The sequence below is a fragment of the Electrophorus electricus genome, chromosome 11 (assembly GCF_041902795.1).
Source record: "Electrophorus electricus isolate QZ-2024a chromosome 11, ASM4190279v1, whole genome shotgun sequence".
Taxonomy (NCBI): Eukaryota; Metazoa; Chordata; class Actinopteri; order Gymnotiformes; family Gymnotidae; genus Electrophorus; species Electrophorus electricus.
This window is the reverse complement of record NC_137507.1, coordinates 8982282-9003464: the sequence shown is the minus strand read 5'-3', so window position 1 is coordinate 9003464 and position 21183 is coordinate 8982282. Positions and strand designations below refer to the sequence as shown.

The 21183-nt window shown below is 44.0% G+C and overlaps 1 protein-coding gene across 1 annotated transcript; it reads left to right on the top strand.

Annotated features, from left to right (window-relative positions):
* The first annotated feature begins 3046 nt into the window (after window positions 1-3046).
* ninj2 (ninjurin 2) lies at window positions 3047-21065 on the top strand. The gene is made up of 3 exons (XM_027020551.3): window positions 3047-3294; window positions 18815-19025; window positions 20458-21065. The coding sequence occupies exons 1-3, from the start codon at window positions 3262-3264 to the stop codon at window positions 20604-20606; spliced, it is 393 nt and encodes a 130-aa protein (XP_026876352.1). The 5' UTR covers window positions 3047-3261; the 3' UTR covers window positions 20607-21065.
* The last annotated feature ends 118 nt before the right edge of the window (window positions 21066-21183 follow it).

Sequence of the window (21183 nt, the reverse complement as noted above, 5' to 3'; positions counted from 1 at the left end):
ATGCAGCGCTGCTGCTGTGGGCACAGCTGCTCTGGCACGGACTCTTTACCTCGCCAGTCACAGGGCCAGCAGATAAAGGCTCTTTATGGAGCTCCGGGACGCGCTCAGTGAGCGACTGGTGCAGGGTGTCACCACGGGGACGGGCCACGAAAGCAGACATGACCGTTCCCAGCATGCCACTGAAGTCACTGCTCTACAGGCAGCCATGTTGCAAGTTGGTGCTGTTAACCCGTCTTTAGATAGACCTTCCTGCCTATAAAATGTTATACCTATATATACTTTTCTATTTAAAAAAAAAATGCTTCTTGAAACATTCTAACTATATATTTATTTGTCTATAAACATGTACCCGAGGTATTTGTGACATTTGGTGAAGTCTGAAACTTTCTGGCTTTCTGCTGCTCCTGTGGCTTTTAGTTTCCTGGTTAACACAAACAGAGGCTTGTTTGACATACCTGTACTGGGGCCCTGCTTCTGAATGGCCACTCTGTCAGTATCTTCTCCTCCTGATTATTTACAAACTTCTCAGTTCCTGGCCTTCACCTTAGAGAAAAGAACCTGTTTTGGTCCTTTGTATAAGTGGACCCACTTTGAAAATGTATAACTACAATCAGGGTTGTTTTTAGGTTTGTGTGTGTGTGTGTGTGTGTGTGTGTGTGTGTAAACACTATGGTGGCTGAAATATAGATCTGGATATGTTTCTCTCTTACACTGCACAACCAGTGGGTTCTCTGTTAGACTGAATTTTGGTTTCACCATAGAATGTGCACATCTGCTTTTGTATCTCCACAGCTTCAGCCTTTGGGATTATGCCTGTGGATCCCTGGTTTGCTACTGGCTTTGCACAAGACCTGCTACTTTGCTTCTGTGAATGTTCATGCTGTCTTCATGTTTATACATTGTACTAGTACTCATATAGAGATATAGATTCAGGGGGTGAGAGTCTCCGTCACACTACCCTCTACTTCAGGGTGACAGTCTCCGTCACACTACCCTCTACTTCAGGGTGACAGTCTCCGTCACACTACCTTCTACTTCAGGGTGACAGTCTCCGTCACACTACCCTCTACTTCAGGGTCACAGTCTCCGTCACACTACCCTCTATTTCAGGGTGACAGTCTCTGTCACACTACCCTCTACATCTGGCACATGGAAGTCACATAACATGTGACTCTGTCACATTGCCTTCTCCATTGGGGAGCACACACCTGTACTTCACACTTTCCTTGTGTCCCTCATGCATCCACCCTTCATTATGTGTCACAACCCTGCGTCTCACCAGGGTCACACCGCTGGCTCTCACCAGGGTCACACCGCTGGCTCTCACCAGGGTCACACCGCTGGCTCTCACCAGGGTCACACCGCTGGCTCTCACCAGGGGCCAACGCTGGGCTCCAGACCACCCTCTCAGAGCAGGGGATGTCATCATTTGTAGGGCTGGGTGGTCATAATAGCCAAGGGGAGGTGTTAGGATAACCATCCACACAGGAAGACAGGTGGAAACAGGAAGCAGACAAGCTAACAAACACTTAACGGAAAGAAATAGTTATATACAGTATTCACCAAAAACAGGACCTCGGTAGCCTTGTGTACTAATATGACTTCATAGGAAGTCGGCTCCCTAGAAAATATTAAACAATAATCCATCTCCCAGCTGCCAGCTGTCAACGTGTGTGTGTGTGTGTGTGTGTGTGTGTGTGTGTGTGTGTGTGTATATATATATGTGTGTGTGTGTGTGTGTGTGTGTGTGGAAGGTGAAGGCAGCATTGGTTCCCGTGGTAATCGGAGCACTACGTGCTGTAACCCCCAAACTGGGGGAATGGCTCCAACAGATTCCAGGAACAAAACCCAAGATCTCTGTGCAGAAGAGTGCAGTCCTGGGAACAGCTAAGATACTATGCAGGAATGGTAGAGCACCTGAGCTTGAAGGAAAAAGTATAACAGACCATCATCCAGCCTTTGTAGTCCAATGTTTTGACATTTTTTAGGTACCTTATATGTCCCCCGTGAAGACTCCAGATCAGTGGCCCCATTTGGAGAAGTGAAGGAGCTTCGCACGCCTCCATCACCCGCCTCCTGCTATCTCTGCTCGGGTAGACTAAGGTGAAGTAAGCTCACTTGCTCACAGGTGCAGCAAGCTAGCTGGTACTGTCACTTAAGTTGCTCATTGAACTGACTTTTAAAAAATGTCAAATTAAAAATAAGTGCTTTTGCCTGTTGAGATTTACACATAGTGGTGACGGTGTAGCCGGTTGTTACGACACACGGTGATAAATGTCAGTCAAAGTAACGATCTGACCTGATTTGTAATATTTGCCTACTGTTGTGCTGTGTGGGCCCAGGCCTCTGGATCTCACATCTCACTTACACACCTGGAGTATCTGAGGTGTCCCAGTTACACTCCTGGGTGCTCAGTGCAGGGGACCCCTGCTCTGCATCAGAAAAACACCATCATATTGCTTTTGAAACTCAAAAACCTTATCTGCAGCACCAATAACGGAGCGGACAAGATCGTCTTAAAGAATGCATGATGACATCACATCCTGTGTCTCTACCTTTTGCCTTCATGCCTCGGCAAAGTGCCACAAAAATACCACACAGATGTAGAAAAATGGACCTCAAAGCACATCAGAGATGTTTGTATTGTTACCCCACACCCTGTTATAAATGCTATCAGCTACAAATACCATGAATTCATAAAAACTGTGGGATTATCTTTTTAGTTGGATTATCTTTTTTTAATCTTTTTTCTGTGGTTTCTCAGTTATGATGAATTTATTATTAGCATTTATGGAGTCACTTGGGAACTTGCTGTACTGTGCTTCTGTTGACTCTGTCATGCAGAATTAGCTTAAAATTATAACATGTCAACCACAGTAGCACCAGACCAGAACGCGCGTATTTAGGCATTTGGTATGAGGATACACACTGAACACTGAAGCCTGTTTGTGCCGCCTGAGCTGTGGTGGGAAATGGCACTATTATACTGTATGTGACTGGTGTAATATTTAGGAAAAGAGAGCTTTCTCTGTGCTGTCCTCTCATGCGCTCATGAGTGGGCTTTAAAAAAGAATTACACACTTGTTTGTCAGGCTGCCTGTTACCACTGGCGCTCAGAGCTCATTCCTGCCAGCTTTCCTCCGCTTCCACGCCGAGAGACTCCCGCTAGGTTTTTTTTGCACATTTTGCTGGGACAGGAGGGAGACGACCACGGGACAGACAGACAGAGGCCGACCGACTCTCCTCACCTCCCCGTTCACCATGTCTGCAGCATTGCAACGGGCTGCCCGGCAGGTAGGCTGCTGAGCGCAGGGTCCACTGCCACCGCGTCTCTTTGGGGTGGCCTTGCTTCTCCTGCTCATTCTCCATTTTCACCCTGCTCTGTTCCCCCCCCTCTCTCTCTCTCTCTCTCTCTCTCTCTCTCTCTCCCTCCCTCTCTCTCTCTCTCTCTCTCTCTCTCTCTCTCTCTCTCTCTCTCTCTCTTTACTTTGACAGTTGGGTGCAGTATGTTCTTTGTGTTTGGGAGGAGCCGATCAGAGATTTAGACTCCTTTCATGTCACCTTTTGTTTTGTTTTTTTCTTACCCCGTGCGCCGCATCCATCAGATATTAATTATGGACCGTCTGCAAAGACAGACCAGAGCTTTAGCGTAGCCCATGGATCAACAAAATGGGCACGCACCAAACCCTTAATGAAGTCGGAAGGATTGTGACAGCACTTCGATAGCTTTGCCTTCCTAGGGAGAGACCCACAGCACTGGGAACTGATGAGAAGAGGTTAGAACGAAGGAGCCATGTATGGACACTCCGGGGGGGACCTCAAGTCTGTTGCAGTGTGTCTTATGCCACCTCAGCGTATGAGACGACTCTCTGTGGCCTGCGCTATCTCAAGCTGCAGTTGGGATTATTTTGAAGTGTGAGTGAGGTGGGAAGGGTCACGCTGTGGTCTAAAACACCACAGCAGGTCTGTTGTAAGGAGCCAAGACACTTGTGTTTGTTTGAAATGGTTCAATGTAACACCTAGTGATTCTATGTACCCTAAACCAAGCTTGGGAACTTTCGGATGAATCATTAGGGTGGGGACATCGCCATCTTCATTATGATGTTGTCAAACCTTTTCAAGGTGTTATTTACCACGGTTAATTAGACAATTACTCAGAGAAAAGACATGTAGCACATTGAAATGCTTGTATACTACGTTAAAATCCGATCCATTACACCATGAACAAATCCATAAACAAAACTCCATAAACAATACAAGCTTACAACAATCTAAATAATGTTTTAGCATTAACAGTTAAAAAATATCATTACCTCGATGAATTAAAACATTAGCTCTAGATTTTCCATGTCTGATAATCTGATGGTGGTGGTCACGTGGTATAATGATGGCGGAAAATTTCTGCAGCATCTCTGATTATGAGAGAGACTAGACTCAAGTCGCTAGGGGTCCACTTGTTGACAGGGCCGGGGCACACCGTAGTCCCACGTGCCTCAGATTCCCGACTGGGTGCCAGGGCCTCCACACCAGCTCCTCTCTCTGACCCTTGGCATTGACCCTCATTACTGATAGCAAGCACGTGAACACCCTCCCGTTAGCTCACAGTGTACGCCAGGCTAGCCAGTTGAAACGCTTTAAGACTCCGCAAATCACATTGTGTGCCATTAGAAATGTACCCACATTGATAAGACGGAAAGGTGAAAGGGTTAAGGTGACTGGGGGGTTAAGCTCACTTCAGATGTAAGTTTTTAAGTAACAGAGACAAGGGAAAGCCCTCGTGAGTTGTTGTTTTTTTTTTCTTACACAGGAGGCAGAGGGTGCTCTTTAAGCCCCCAGAGTCCCATGACAGACCTTTACCACATATTTCACCCAAGAATGCTAACGCCGCTAATAATGAATTAAAGCTAATAGGGACCTGCTAGCATGCTGCGAATGAGATCACATGGACGTGTTCCTCCCTAGCCTGTGTACTGCGTTGGCCACGTTAACGTGTCCCTTTAAACCCTCAGGCCGCCGTGCCTCAGTGCACCTATCGGGTCCCTCCCAAATCTGCTGTGACCTTTTCTTGTCTCTTCCTGGGCTGCTGAAACATTCCGACAGTCTCCGTGAGCTCCTGAGAAGTGCCAGTGACTTCTGAGAACAGCCAGCTGGGCTCCGCCCCTCATTGGCACCCTAGTGCCACTTTGGTCCATGTCTTGTTGTGGCCAGTAAAGCTTGACCTGGTATTTCACATATTGGTGTTACACTTTTCAAATATTACACTGCCACAGTGCTAAAGATATTCCTGTCCCCCCACTGCATTCTGCGATACTGTAATTCCTCTGGTTCTCTTGTTTCCCTTGCTAACCGCTCTTGCTCTGTAGAGAGCTGTGAAATATCATAGTGTCATCAGTCTCCAAATCTTGTTTTCATTAGGGCGGCGGGTGTTTTCATGGGAATTTATAGGATGTATGAATTTGTTTGGCCAGCAGAGCTGGATCTCTTCCAAAAGTGTGGTGGAGTTGCAGCAGAACCAGTGACACTTACATATGAAGGTTGATGTTGAAGGAAGGGAGTGCTTCCAGATGTGAACTATAAAACGTTTTGGGGTTTTTTAATACAGTTACACTGTCATTGAAGGGGGGCTAAACACTAAGCCATATGGCAAAATGTAATCCGATAAAGAAACTATAGAGTCTAAGCTCTTTACAATGTCACAGCTCAACCCCCCAGAAAAGATCATGACATCTGGTAGATATGACTATTCAAGCTATTTGAGGCCTGTGGTAATTAATTAACGATTGTCTTGTGTGTGTGTTAGTGTGAGTGTGTGTGTGTGTGTGTGTGTGTGTGTGTGTGTGTGTGTGTGTGTGTGTGTGTGTGTGTGTGAGCTGAGAATGATGGTGGATGGGACACACACTGTGCGCTTATGTATCTTCATCACTGTTAATCTTGGTGGTGAGTAAAGGTTCATTAGCCTCAACATTAGTGAGCTGGTTAATGTTAGACCCCACTGCACTAATGACAGTATACCTTTGGTGCAAGGATGTTTTGTCGCCATGGAGACAGCGGAACACGTCACACATTGTGGCTAACATTGTTTTCACATTATTCTCCCAAGATCAGAGAGTGGGTGCAATGTTCTCGTGCTGGTATGCGCAGTTCCTCAGTCCTTGACATCAGCGATGAGAAATTTTGGCTTGCGTGTCCTATGTTATTTTGGAATCCCAGAAGGTTTTATCTATGTTTTAAATTAACAGAATGAGCACTGATGGTAAGAGTGTGCCAACTCCCAGTGTGCCTACCCAACTGCACCTCCTGTCATTTTCAGCTCCTCTGATGTAATGCTACATGCTAACCAAGCACTGTCACGGTGCAGTTTCCCCCTCTGTGAGAGGCAATGCTAAAATGCCGTTCCCACTTACAGCATCTGTGGCAACAAAGGACAAACTCGGCAAGGAACAAAATGTAACTATGAAATGCTGTATATGGTGGTATATTTAAACGGTGTGAGATGAACAGAGGTGGATTTCCCAGACACATCTTCTGCACAGTCTGGTGTAGAGAGATTTTTAAACAAATTGCTGTTGCCTAAAGCCCTATGAGTTTTTAATCTCCTTTGGGCACCAGAGTATGGGTGAGTCTAGTCCCACCTGGAACCACTCCTCCTCTGCTCCCATGTGACTTAATGCATGTTAAAGAGATTCCCTGTTTTTTTCTTCTGGGCTGCTAAGCTAGGATCAGTAAGTCTGAGATCATTCAATGGAAAGAAATCGCATCCAGAAAGCTATGATTTAACTCGGCATGTGAAGTACCAAGCTTTGAGTTTAACCCCTCCAGATGACATATGACAGGGAACATGAAGTCCTATAAAATATGAAACATGAGCTGAGGTCTGCAGAGCAACGTGCAATGAGAAGTTCACTGCGTCTGGATGATTTGTATGGACCCGAGGCCATTGTAATTTATATTTTACTATAGTGTGTGTTAGGATGTCCAAACACAAGCATGCTCGTGGTTCTCAGCTCCACATGGCCACCATCCAACCACCTCTTCCCAGAGCCAGCTGTCTGCTTCTGTGTCTCCAGCCTTTTGCTCTGTAGTGGTGCAGCCGCTACTAAGCTATGTGAATGTGTTGAAGGCCAAGAGATATCAAATGCTAGATATACATACAGAGTGGCCCTGCAAATTATGACTCAACCCAGAATCCCATTTTTGGACACCATGAGCACAGAAGTGAAGAGAAGAGACAGAGGATAATATGTCATGGATGTTTCTCTCTCATCTGCAAATGAATGTTTCACCTGTGGGCAGATGAAAGGATGCCTTTAACAGGGGCTCAGTGGGGAGAGAGTGGGCGTACAGTGGCCTGTAGGCCCAAAGTCACATCTCGCAGCAGGCCGAGAAGCCTGCAGCAGTAACTACAACAAGCCGGATACAAAGTAACAGCTGAAAGGAAACCAAACCTTTGAACCAGTGGCACATGCGACTGCATTGGTCTCGGTTCTCTGAAGAATGTTTGTATAACGTTATCTGTTGACGTGCCTTCAGTGTAGCGCAGCTGAATCTGAGGTCACCACGGTGATGGGAATATCGCGTCCTAGTGGCACTCTCAGAAGCAGGGCTCAATCCTGGCCTCTAATTAAGGCAGTGTTAGAATGACAGTGTGATAATCCTTATTAAAAAAACATCTGGGGTCTGTCATTATGCTGGCACCAAGAAATGCTGCTTCTCACACTTCATGCCAACTTCATTTCTTTTGGCTTTTCACTGATTTACCTTTTTATGCCATTATGTGATTTGAAAAATAAGACCTCCACAGCCCTGTCTATACTGACAAAAAGATATAACACGGAAAAATTATTTATCGGAGGAGATTTAATGTCAGGTGTTGAAAGTGAGTTGTCAATAAAAGTCTCAAATGGGCGAAAAGAGATACATATCTCCAAGGGTTAATACGGCCAGGCATTCAAAAGTGTGGAATTACTGGTAGACCTCAGGCAGCACACCTGCAGTGAACAGCAGAGCTCTTAAAGCTCAGGCTATATTTGAACAGCCAGCGTGTATGACTCCTCTTATGTCTCAGCATAGGTGCGTCGAATAAGTTAGACTGCACACTCTTAACAGGGTTTCATGCCCTCTTACTGACTGCTTGACTGACTGGTTACAGTTTGTTGATCCGTCTTAGTCAGCCTGTGTCCAGATACTCCCCCGTGTGCTGTACAGTATATGCTGTATTGCTCTAAGCGTTATTCCGCTTTCCCCCCCTTTCTCTTGCTCTCTGGCGGTTCTCTCTCTCTTTCTCTCTCTCTCTCTCTCTGTCTCTGTCTCCGTCTCTCTTCCACTTCGTCTCCGATGGCGGTCCCGTGGTGGTGAATGTTTCTTGAAGTAAGTTAGCATCGCGGTCGTTCCTGGACTCCGTGGAGCACGTCTCCCAGACTCCCGCGGAGCAGCATGCGCTTGGCCCTGAAAACGGAGGTGACTTAGCCACGAAAGACAGAAAAGCCCTATAGCCGCATGCCATGGTGGCATGCCTCGAACAGCAGCAAAGCATGATGGGTTGGAGGTCAGCTTCTAGCTTTCAGATCAGAGACAGATGCTGAGGGAGGGTAAGTGGACAAGTGTGAAGTGTTTAGTTTAAAGTAGCATGCACTGAGTGGATAGGGACTCACTGGACACCCCCTTCCCTCACAGCTAAGTCCATTTACTGCTGGTTTGCCATGGGAATACATGCGGCTTATCAGCTGTTTTTCATAACAACACTATTTCTCACTCAATCCCTCCCAACCGGACTGTTTCACTAAGTCAACATGGAAGAGCCCTCACTTGTGCTTTACGATCATAATAAACTTTGGCTCCTGAGTGAGAGATAGCGTTGCTGGGCCCTGTCAACGCACCAATCACAGATCAAGCTGACGGAGGAGAAGAGCAAAGCCATGCCCTTGGCCCGATCGTCTGTGTGGTGTGCGGACAGAATTCCGGTCCCCATCATTCCTGTGGCGAGTCACATGCGTCAGATCGCAGGATTAAAGGGGTTTATCTGTTCTGCTTAGGCTGGTGACATGCCAGCCCGGCACTGGGGTCTGCGGTAACTTACTGGAAGCTAGCAGCCTCCACATGATTACTGCTGTGCTCAGCGGCTTGTAACAGGCATGGAGTGAACATTATATGGGGCCCTTCTGCAAGGCTGTGACATGGATGTGGATTTATGGCCCAGTGCTGAGTGGGGCCCAGCAGCTATTGGCCATTGTTGGAGTCTCTGAAGCCAAACCTGTCTGAGTGGTGTGAGTTTATACCATACTGATTGAAACCAGTCTCCTGTGTTTGTGTGTGTGTGTGTGTGTGTGTGTGTGTGTGTGTGTGTGTGTGTGTGTGTGTGTATGCGCGTGTTCATGAGCAGTGCTTTTGTGGGCTTTAAAACTAGAAAGCGGCTTTAAAAAGAGTTCGATACAGGACGAGTGGGTATGTTGCAGTCAGCCCAGTCCTTAACCGTGCTAGCCAGTGAAAACGTCTAGCATGTTTTATTGACAAACCACTGCATGCGTGTGTTACACTTCCTTGCCTTTCTAGTGGAAAGTGAGATACCAGAAAGTTAACCCCATGGTTGCCGGTCAGACAGGAGCACAAAGCCCTGTCGGGTGGATCCGCTCCATTAGCCTAGCTGACATGAATTTTTCATGCCACTGGAGAAAAGCACTTCTGATTTTCTCATAACTGGAGCCTCCCACAGTAAGAGCTTCCTTCACACGGATGGAAGGATACTGACATATGCGTGTGCATTTCTGATCATACAGTATGGATACACACACGTAAAAGCACATACACAGGCATACAGCCTTTCAGAGACCCACAGCTGAAACCAGGAGAGTCCAACATTAAATTAACTCCCCCTACAGGACAAAGACTGTACTGCACTGTTCTGTGATGGACATTGATGTGCATATGTGACAGATACCATACTAGGCTTAGAACCATAATAATAATACACAACCGCTCAGTTTCTCTATAGTCAATGTGAGAGACACTTTTCCGGGCATCCATACTAACTTCACAGTAGAAGCCCTGCATATTCAAACTAGATTTTTCTGCTTTTCTGATGTTAAAGTAATTGATTTACTGATCATCAGGAAGTAATGTGACACCGCTTCTTCATAGTTTCTGCCACACACACACACACACACACACTGCCACATGCACCCATCGGTGAGGACCATAGAGCATCCACCCCCCATGACTCTCGAGCGGTTGGCCAGAGAAGCAGGAATGCGATCTCATATTTCTATGTTTAATTGTATCCAGACTCAAAGACATACCGGAGCCATGACTCAACCAGCTGAGAATTCCGGTACTTTCCAGTACCACCAGCATTGCTGCTTGGCCTGCCCGATCTGAGCTCTCACACCCAGCTGTGCCATGGGCAGCCCTCCCCGCCAGACACGCCCTGGCATTCCGCCTCCCTCCAGCTACATCCCCACAGAACCTCAGAGCAGAACCACCACATAATTACACTGCAAAGAAAAAAAATCAGAGCCAATGGACCTTGAGTGCTACCTCATAGCCTCTAGCATGTAATCATCTCTCATCTTGTGTGTAGCTGAACCCAAAATAATCTGCATTAGTACCTTCCTTCCAGATTAGGGGTTAACATGACCATAAATATGATGACATAAACTAGGGAAATGTTGCAGTGTGATGGTCCCTATACCAGTGTGAAGGTTCTCTGTGTGTGTCTCTGTCCCAGTTGTGCCAAATCCCTTATCAAGACTATGTGGCCACAAACGGTAGGCTAAGAGTACTAGAAACTAGAGGAATAGAGTGGAAAAGCCATTTTACCGAAAGGAGGAGACAGATTTAGCAGAGAAATGTAAAAGGAAAAAATTACTGTGTCTCTACCATGTGTTATCTTAATTGTAACCTATACACACACACACACACACACACACACACACACACACACACACACACACATGCACACACACACATGGATAGATACTACATCACATACACAGATGTGTATCGATTTCAAGCACGTGCTTAGCTAAGTCGCTCATCTGTTGTCATGCTATTGTAAGCAAGCAAAACCAAGGGAGAGAGCAAAATCGTGGGAGGCACAGAATAAGAGGGGAGGGAGGGGAGATGGAGAATAATTCTGAGAAAGAGGAAAGGCTAGTGAGAGATAAGAGGTGGTGGGTTCTGGAAAGGAAAGCTGGCTCCCACCCCACTCAGTCTCACTCTCCTCACATAGCATCTCTCTCTTCCTTCCAGCTCTCTCTGGTCATGTTTCCAGCTTGATCCTGACAGAGAGGTGGCGCTTTCTGAGCTCACAAGGTACTTCTACGGCTGTCCTCAGTGTCCAGGGGAGTGTGCGTGTGCGTGTGTGTGTGCGTGTGTGTGTGTGCGTGTGAGTGCGTGTGTGTGCGCACGCACTTGTGAGTTTTGTATACGGAGACACAGCTGGACAGTCCATCTTGATGGGTGTTGGACATGATGTCTCACTGTAAGGGAAATGATGTCTCTGTTTGCCAGCACTAGAGCCCTGTACTGTCAAACGCCCATAATGAAAACATGCTGGAGTCATCTAGTGATACTGAGAGGAATGTGTCCGGCAATGAACTCATTGTAATCAGGGATGACATCACAGCACCACAGGACATGTAAAGGTCACTTGTATGGCAGGTCACATGAGGACCATATCCTGTAGTCCACAGTGTCAAATAAACATTTCCGGCACTGCTCCCACTCCCCCTAAACACACACACACACACACAAACATTTTATTACTACATTATCTTGGTGGGGCCATTGTACTTTGGACAACTGTTAGTTCTAGCCACACTATCTGATGCTTGAAATGTGTACTACCTATGTTGTTATATCTGATAACGGTATGAATATTTCACCATTTATGTGTCATTCTGTTGAACACAGTTTGCTAAGTAACAACAAAACTTGCTTTAATCTAAGACAATTACTAATGTTATTAGTGAGAGAAATATACTCACATATTTGAAACAATGATTTGAGGCAACTTTTGTCTTTACTTTGTAAAAGTGTTTAAAAACCATAAAACAATCCATGTCGTATTGTACTGTGAATAACATCCCAGCTGGGGGAACCTACACACACCTTCAGCTCGAGCATGCAATCAACCACATATCAGTGATGTCACTACTATACAATACCTCTACCAATGCCAAACTGGCCCGTCTCAGTGTCGAATTGGAATCAAAAGTCTCTTTAGCGTTTCAGTGAAGAGCTCAGGTTCATGTAAAAAGAGCATTTATCCTCACCAGCCCGCACGCGTCTGATCGGGCAGACGTCTGGTGACCTTCCCCTGCAGACCTGTCACTGTGATGTCCTTGGCATTACTCGCTACTTCTTCCTTTGTGACGCTCTTCACAAGCACTTGCTGAAGGGCTGAAATGTGAGCAATGCACTGACTGCTGAAGTGTGTGTTCCTATCTAAGACCTTGGAGAACCCATGAGCTATTCACAGACCACCTCTATGGTCACCAGTGGTATTGGCAACTGTCTCGTATTCTAAAAGGAATTATACTTATATTTGCACATATAATTATCTACACACACACACACACACACACACACACACACACACACAAAATGTTGTTATACTATACCTTAGAACTCATGGAGGTCAGCAAGTCCTGGACCAGGCTGTTGTAAGTGTCATGTCCATTATGGGGTGGAATGTGGGTTTGGGGCAGTGTTGATCAGACTGGGCTCCTGTGTTTGCTGAGAGATTCATACAATAACCTCTGTCTTCCAGCGCTGCAGGTCTGATTAGGAATTTTCACAAATATACACATTAATGCCATTCAAGACACTCATTGCTCGATGATAAACCCAAAAGGTTAATGAGCTTAAAACTTCAGAAATAGCTTTTATTTCTCAGTGGATTTAGCAGTGTGGTGTGTGGGGGTGGTGCTCAGTGGAGTGGCAGTCCACGTCCTCTGGGCAGGAAGAGAGGAGGGGCTTCGCCTGACCCTGCACTCACACTGCCGGAGCATCTGGAGATACAGGCACATCCGCGGGACGCCAGCCGCGCCGTTAACACGCACGCATGCAGCAACCTCGGCCACAGTGGAAAAAACAAGCAGTGCTTATGCCACAGCAGGAAATAGCACCACAAGTGCGCGCACACACACACACACACACACACACACACACACACACACACACACACATACACACACACACACACACACACACACACACACACACACACACACACACACACACACACACACACACACAGTGCCAGGAAGTGTGCACAGGTGACACTGTGTGTAGGAGTGATTTCCTCTGTTTTGGCAGTCATATAAGGCTTTTGTATGACAGAGCAAAAATGTATGGGTAGAACTTTTTATGATAGTGTTTTAGAATACACTAACATGACTGTGAACCGCTAATAGCATGTGCGTAAGTGAGTGTGTGTGTGTGTGTGTGTTGACACCATAGCGGCTGTGTGAGGCCTCAGAGGGAAGAATGAAATTGAGGAAGATCTCCTCCTGTTCACCCAGTTTGTCCTCTGATTTGGTACGAAAGGAAAACGTTCCCATGTTTATAGCAACTGTCATTACAAATACCGCCCAAGCCGTTACTACCAAAACAGTCCCGCCCATCCCCCCGTGCAGCTCACCATCTGCCGCAGCGTGAGCAGAAATGCATCTGTGTGTTTCTAGATGTAGCAGAGTTGGGGTCTGTGACTGCCTCGTTAAACATGCTGGCTCTGATTGGTTAATGGGTTATCATGTAAATAAACCCAAAACTTAAGAACTCTTTTAATGGAGGGCATATACTACTTATTCTGCACCACAGGTCAGAACTGTAGGGGTTGGATTTGCTGGCTTTGTTTAGAAGCAGAGATGCTGGGTTGGTACATATGTGAAAGCATGGGTTTGTGTGTATAGGCCAACACAGGTGAATGCGCCAGGTTTTCACTGGCATAAGAAGCATGGCCTCTTGTTGTCTAAGAGTCGTGTGTTTGCCCACGGACGACGTGTCAGTCTTCATAATTTAACTCCCTGAGAAATGAGAGTCCAGGCTGAAGTTAAACAGATTCCATCAGGTTTCCAGCAAAGCTGTTTTCCCGATTAACACCACAAAGGTGTTCCATTCACGCCACCATGGCATGTGAGTGTGCGCGTGTGCGTGCGTGCGTACGTGCATGTGTGTGCGTGGGCGTGTGCGCGTGTGCGTGCGTGCGTGCGTATGTGTATGTGAGTGTGCGTGTGTATCTTCTATATTTTTCTTATTAAAGACAAGCACTATAAGTCTTGAAATGGCTGTTCAACATGTTTCATTTATTAAAGGCGGCTTTACAAATAGATGTAACAAAATACTTACAGATTACAGAAACTAAATCTAAATATAAAGTACTTATATATTTGTAATCATACAAATGTATATGGACCATTTTTGTACATCTATACAATAAATATCATCAGAGATATTAAAATTGACTTTGTATATATACTCCACATTGACCTGTCAGTATATCTACAAATCCACATTCCACTCAGTAATTGTCACGGTTATTACAGCACCCTGGCCCTGCATTGGCTGAACTTTGTGAGCCCAGATGACAATTTTGACTGATGATTGATTTTGTTGAATGATGATTGATTATGACATGTGTTACATAACTCATGACATGCACATTTTTATTTCTTGACAGTGCTATTTTTCCCTTAAGGCTCAAAGGATTGGAAATACATTTCCATTATTTAGCTGACACTTTTATCCAAAGCAACTTACAATTATGACTGAGTACAGCGTGAGCAACTGAGGGTTAAGGGTCTTGCTCAGGGGCCCAACAGTGGCAACATGGCAGTGTTAGAGCTTGAACCAGCAGCCTTCTGATTACTAGCCAAGTACCTGAACCACTGAGCTCCACCTCTTCTGTCTGAGTGAGTATTTTCTTAATAACAGTCTTCTGAGTTGAAAGCAAAGTGTCAGGTCATGTTACTCATGGATGCCCACCGTAATACTTCATGTTTTAAATAAGACTCTCTTGACATACGCAAGTCAGACTGTCCTGGAACATGAGCCAACGTAACATCAAGCTTCCTTTGAACAGGAGGGAGGCAGAGTTTGCCTCTCGCTCTCTCTCTCTCTCACTCTCCCTCTCTCCCATTGGTAACTGAGATCCTGCGTAGGTCACATGGGAACATGGGAAAAGCAAACTAAATAATCTTGTTAAGAAAGACACTGTCAAACACGACAAGTCAACAGACTTGAAGAGGTTAAAAAAACGCCACATACTTCAAAGTACTATGCACACAAAAATGTAGTTACAGCACAGGTCTAAGACACTGTAAAACCAAAGGAAATTTAACGTGAAGAAAATCAAGTATGTATCTTATTAAAGAGCTTCCCAGATGAAGGCATGTTATATAACAGAACAGAATTAAAAATTAATCCATGCAAAGCCACAGCTTTGCTTATATCAGTATCTCAGCTGGAAATACTTACAAAATGCAAATTTGTTCAAACTTGTTACTACATGTCATATCAGCCGCGTTGGTGTATAAGGAAGCATGTATTTACAGGCTTCATGGGAGCTCATATTAAACAGATGGTTGAGTGGGGCGCTGTGATGTTGAAGGAGCTGGACTGTGGGCCAAATGGTATCGTATGGGTTGGGGTGATGAGGTCAGCCATCTCAAAACCTCCAGAACCGAAGTGTACTTCGGCTCTGCAGTTCTGTTGTTTTCTGAAGTGTAAACAACCAGTCCCGATCACTGCCCCTCACACTTCAATTAGAACAGCACACGAGAAGTAGCAAGAACCCAGAGAGGAGAGACATATAGGTGAGACAGGGACAGTCTGGTCTCTTACCACACACCTGGTACCACTTAGCAACTTAACAACGCTCTCCGTTGGTTGATTCACAGTTGGACTTGTAAATGAAAACTGCTGTTATGGAGGCTGGTAGGTGTGACTGGGGTCTTCTGCGAGTCAACAGTCTCCAGACGCTTATGGTCTTTAAATCGAAAGCCTTTTTTCGACACACCTGATCCAAGCGGGGCCTGAACCCCAACTCCATCGGGTAGAAATATGGGGTGAATAAAATCAGAACATGTGCGCACAACAGGTCATACCACGGAACCAAGGAGCGGAATAATAACTCAACCACAGCCTCACATTGGGACGTTAGTGAACTATGCTGTCTGTGTATTACTCATGCATTCAACAGTGCCGCAGAACTGTTTTACAATCGCAGCCTTCTGGCGTCTCGATGCAGGCAGTTGTGCTCGTGAAGCCCGCATAGAGGAGGCAGCCAAGGTAGAAAACAGAACCGAAGGGACGCCTGGACAATCCGACCGTGTCCTGACTTCATACAGGAGCTCAGTCCCCCCTCTAGGGTAGAATAGTAACATGGCAACTCTGGTCATTTTCTCACAAAAACACGTTGCGTGGACTGCCTTGAGACCTTTGACCCTCTTCTTTTTTGTTTTTTTTGTTTTTTGGAGTGTGTAGTCAACTTTGTTGTCTGTGGGTTTACAGATAACCTTCCTCTTGTCTGAGATGCAGTTAAAAAAAGAGATAAGAAGGGAAAAAAAATGAAGGGACAATGAATATAGCGAACCTGTGTCAGGTTTGAGTAAACCCTCCTTAGCTGTTCTCGTTTGCTATTGGACAGCCAACCGACCAATGGGTGGGTGGGGAGGTGGACTTCCTGTGGGCCTGCTGTATGGGTCTCTCCTGAACCCTCCCATGGTGTTTATTTTATAGGAAAAAAAAGGGAGAGCATGAGCCAAGTCGTTAGGAAAAACAGCGAGGTGGCGTGTGTGGTATTTGGACGTGTTCCTAGAGCATCAGGGCATGATTCAGGAAAGGACTTCAGATGGTTGACTTTTCCCCCCAAAACATGTGTTCCATGTCACACATGTACTGTTCTCTGGAGAATGGAAGAAGACACCCAGCTGAAAATGTTGTGGTGGAGATATAAGGTTGGCAGACATGCCCTGATTAGAGAACATGTGAGCTTTCCATAACACAGGCATTTTCTGTCCTGTTAATCCTCATTTCAGTGCAAGTACCCTAAAGGTTACATGTCTAAGGAACAAGATTTTCTGGTATGGACACTAAGTCTAATTCTACAGATAATAAATTGTTACAAAGCATAATCTTAGGTACTGTTTGTGTGTGTGTGTGTGTGTGTGTGTGTGTGTGTGTGTGTGTGTGTGTGTGTGTGTGTGTGTGTGTTTACACAAGAGAGAATAATTTATCACCTATTTTTATTTGAAAGGTGGATTGTAACCTGAATGTCCATCTAAACAGGACTTGAAGACTTTTTTCTTGAGAGTATGATTCATCATATTATATAACTTAAAAGAAACTTACCGAAACTTGATATCTAGCACCCTCGTGTGGTTAAAACTTAGCCAACCTGAACCACATGCAACTTTTTATCGTAAATATAGTGCTGCCCTCTGTTGATAACGTAAAATATAACACGTAAAAACTACCAGAGTCATATTCGCAACATTAAACCTAATGGACACGACAGCTCATTCTGGGTTGCACTAAAATAAATGTGTTTTTGTTCATAAGAAAAATGTAACCAATTAAACCAACAAAAAATGTGTTCCATTAAATGTAATTTCCTGAGGTTTGCTTGTACTGGGCCTTGAGAAATTTGGAGCTTTCCTCTGTGAACCTCGATTAGCCCCCATGCCATGGTGTCATCATGTCACTGGAAACAGTATCAGGCTTACATGTAATTTAATACTTATGAATAATGCATTAAAAAAAAAAACCTTTAAAAGGTGTATTTAAACTTAATGAAGCCTCTTGAAAATTCATTAAAAATAAGATTCCATATATTTTTGAACATTTGAGCAGAACAAACCAGCCGATCATCCAAGTACATTTCAGTAAACAGTTTGTTGCTCAGTTTGTCCAGAAATGCGTTTCATGTCACAGAACCAGGTTGTATTGCTGCTTCTCTAGTACACACCAGAGAACGTCATTTTATGGAACTATGGCACACTTTAAGACAAGCACTCAGCAAATCCTGGACAAGTCCTTGCTAACACAGAAATCTTAAATTACACTAATGGGACTTGCTTTTCATGCTCAAGGAGTTACCCACGAAGGAGAAATAGCACTGAATAAATTTGCCTTGTGAAATTCCCTGAACGAAATATGCTTAAAATATGTCTTAAATGTATTAATAATAACAATTTATGATCTAAATGTTACAAATGGCTGCCTGCAGCACATAAAGAAAGTTGCTTGTCTTACTAACTAATTTTACTTTCTAAAATGTCAGTGCATCATTTACTCTACGTTTGATATGTTTCTTTATTTTTGCCACTGGACCTGCCCACTGTTTGAGTTTCCTGTTTTCTGCTGCCCCCTGCTGGTGGATAATGAAAAGGCAAATACTTTTTCTTCTAAAAAAAAATACTGGAGTGCAAGATCTCCACACAGGGCAGCATACACAAGACCGGAATTTCCTATGTAGTAAACGTCGGATACATGTTTTTTGTGCCCCACTGCTTCACCTGACATGTTTCCTCCACCTGACTTAGATGAAAACTGCCCCAGACAGACAGTTCAAAACATTAATTGTCTATGTGGTTACACGTTTCAGCCACTCTGAAAGGAGAGGCCTAGCTAACCATAACTTCTCTTTGTATTGTAGACATATTTCAGAGTGGATGCTCGAATCGTGCTCGGTCACTTCGGACAGAAGCGTCAGCCAAAGTCCCGTGTCACCACGGTGCTGTAAATGGAATTGCGTCGGGAGTCATAAAGCGCTCGGCTTGAGTCGTAACGCACTGTCCATCTCCCCTGTTGGCAGTCTGCCGGACGCCTCAACATGAACCACTATGCTACGAAGAAGAGTGTGGCAGAGAGCATGCTGGATGTGGCTCTGCTGATGGCCAACGCTTCCCAGCTGAAGGCCGTGCTGGAACAAGGGCCTGAGTTTAAGTACTACATCACGGTGGTCGTGCTAATTTCCGTCTCTCTCTTCTTTCAAGTCCTTGCTGGGGTCCTCTTTATTCTCATGGGTGAGCAAAGACGAGAGTTTGAATTTTAAAAAAGGGTTCAAATTTCATGGTTATAGTGTCTCACACCATCTGTTCTAGAGGTTGCACAGTTGAAGATTTTTTTTTAAAAGTTTTTTTGTATTTCTTTAAGAAATTGCTTTGTTAAAGGTGCAATACAACACGTACACTAAGGTGCTATATAAAAAACAACTTAGCTTACAACCCAGTGCTGGGTTAATAATACACCTACTGAGCACTGGGTTACAATAACCAAGGCCTTGGTTTCAGGCCCTGAACCCTTAAAATGGCTGGATTATTCCAATCAGGTGCTGGGTTAGAATGACCCAAATATCTGGGTTACTTTAAAATCCAGTCCTGTGCTACCTAGCTCTGGATTATTAAATATAATTAGCAGGTTAAATCAGAAGTAAGTTTATTTTCTGTTATAAAACAATAGACATTTTGTAATATATTTATATTTGTAACTTAAATATAAGGAAACAGAACAAGTGAAATAACCTAAATTTATAAAGAAAAAGATATTCCTACAGAATATCATAAGGATTAAGTGTGTCTCTTGCTAATATATAGACCTGTGCGCGCACACACACACACACATACACAACAGCCTGTGCTCAAATAAACATACAGACATAGCCAGGGATTTTCCCCAACACAGAGCAGAAATTATTTTAGAAATTAAATCCAGACAACATTAAAAAGCTTAAGGCAGACAGTAGCAGTATGTTCAAATGATTCCCACTGCAGTGCAGAAAAGCAAACACATATATCCTCACAGTATATCCTCACATCAATAGATTACAGAGTTTCTCCTTCCCTCTGAGTTCTTGAATAGTGTACTATTTGACTATTACTGTCCAAAACAATGAGCAATGATGGAATTTTGGGTGAGGCACTAATTTTAGTGTCGCTTCAAATAAATTCAAATTTAGGACGCTTCAAATAAATTCAAATTCAACTAAATTATTCCACTTGTGTTTATCCACTCTCTTCTTTTTGTTAAGGATCATATTTTACACACACACACACACACACACACACACACACACACACACACACACACACACACACATATATATCCTATAAAACTTAAAAATGTACTGACTTAAAATTTAAAACAAACCAAATGAATTGTGGATATCTGAAATTAATTGCTGTGTAATGATAGAAGATATGCTTGCTAAGAAAGAAGTACAAACCGCTTTACAAACTCTGTCAGCTGTTTATTGATTAGCCTGTGTGAAGAACATTTTGCAAGAGCAGACCAATGCTATATCTGAAAGAATCTCAATTACAATTATACTACTGTCTTTATTTCCCCTTCTCTCTGTTCCTTCTTCTGTGGAATACATCTTTGTCCAGTTAAACCTAACCCTAGCTCATATTAAAGAGTTCCTCATGAATTATTCATTTTTTCTCTCTCTCCATTCAGCACGTAAAGATCTCAATGATGTTGCCAATCAGAGGAGGCTGAACATATTGAATAATGCCGCCACTGCGCTAGTGTTCTTTACAGCCATCATTAACATCTTCATCACTGCGTTTGGTGTTCAGAAGACGGGCCTCTACCCTCGCCAGTAAACGCTCTACAGGATGGAAACACCTGTGTTGGTCATTTTTATACAATTATGCAATACAAAATTCTACTAATTGTGTTGCTTTTGTTGTTTAGATCCAGGACTTCCATGCTAACAGTGAATCATGAATGTTTGCAAAGTCTTCTGTCCAACCTTATCAAAGGCCACTGAAATGTGAAAAATACATGACTTTAATTATACTAAAGAAGATACATCCATTCAGTTCTGCTTACCTTTACTATATACAGTGTGTTTTGGGGCATTTAGTGTAAAAATTTTTAAACTACATAAATTCTATTGAACCTAAATGGATTGTATAAATTTAATGTGAGCTGACTTTATTTGTATTAGACATTTGTTTTTAAAATAATGAAACAAGCAGCTTGAGTGTACTTTTCCCTGTGTTGCCAATATTTAAAGTTTAACTATGATAAGAAACTAATAAAATAAGAAGTACCATTAATCCTGTCTCTAAAACATTAATTACAGAGACCTATAAATGGGAACAATCTCATTTTAGTTTATTAAATGCTATTCGTAGGCCTCTTGGTGATGATACCATCTAAACAGGAGTTTCTATC

What these genes read in the sequence shown, in the direction of transcription:
- ninj2 (XM_027020551.3), top strand. Translation starts at nt 3,262, where the DNA reads ATGTCTGCAGCATTGCAACGGGCTGCCCGGCAG. An exon ending in TGCAACGGGCTGCCCGGCAG is followed by an intron (nt 3,295 to 18,814) that starts GTAGGCTGCTGA and finishes CCCTGTTGGCAG; the next exon opens with TCTGCCGGACGCCTCAACAT. An exon ending in GGTCCTCTTTATTCTCATGG is followed by an intron (nt 19,026 to 20,457) that starts GTGAGCAAAGAC and finishes CTCTCCATTCAG; the next exon opens with CACGTAAAGATCTCAATGAT.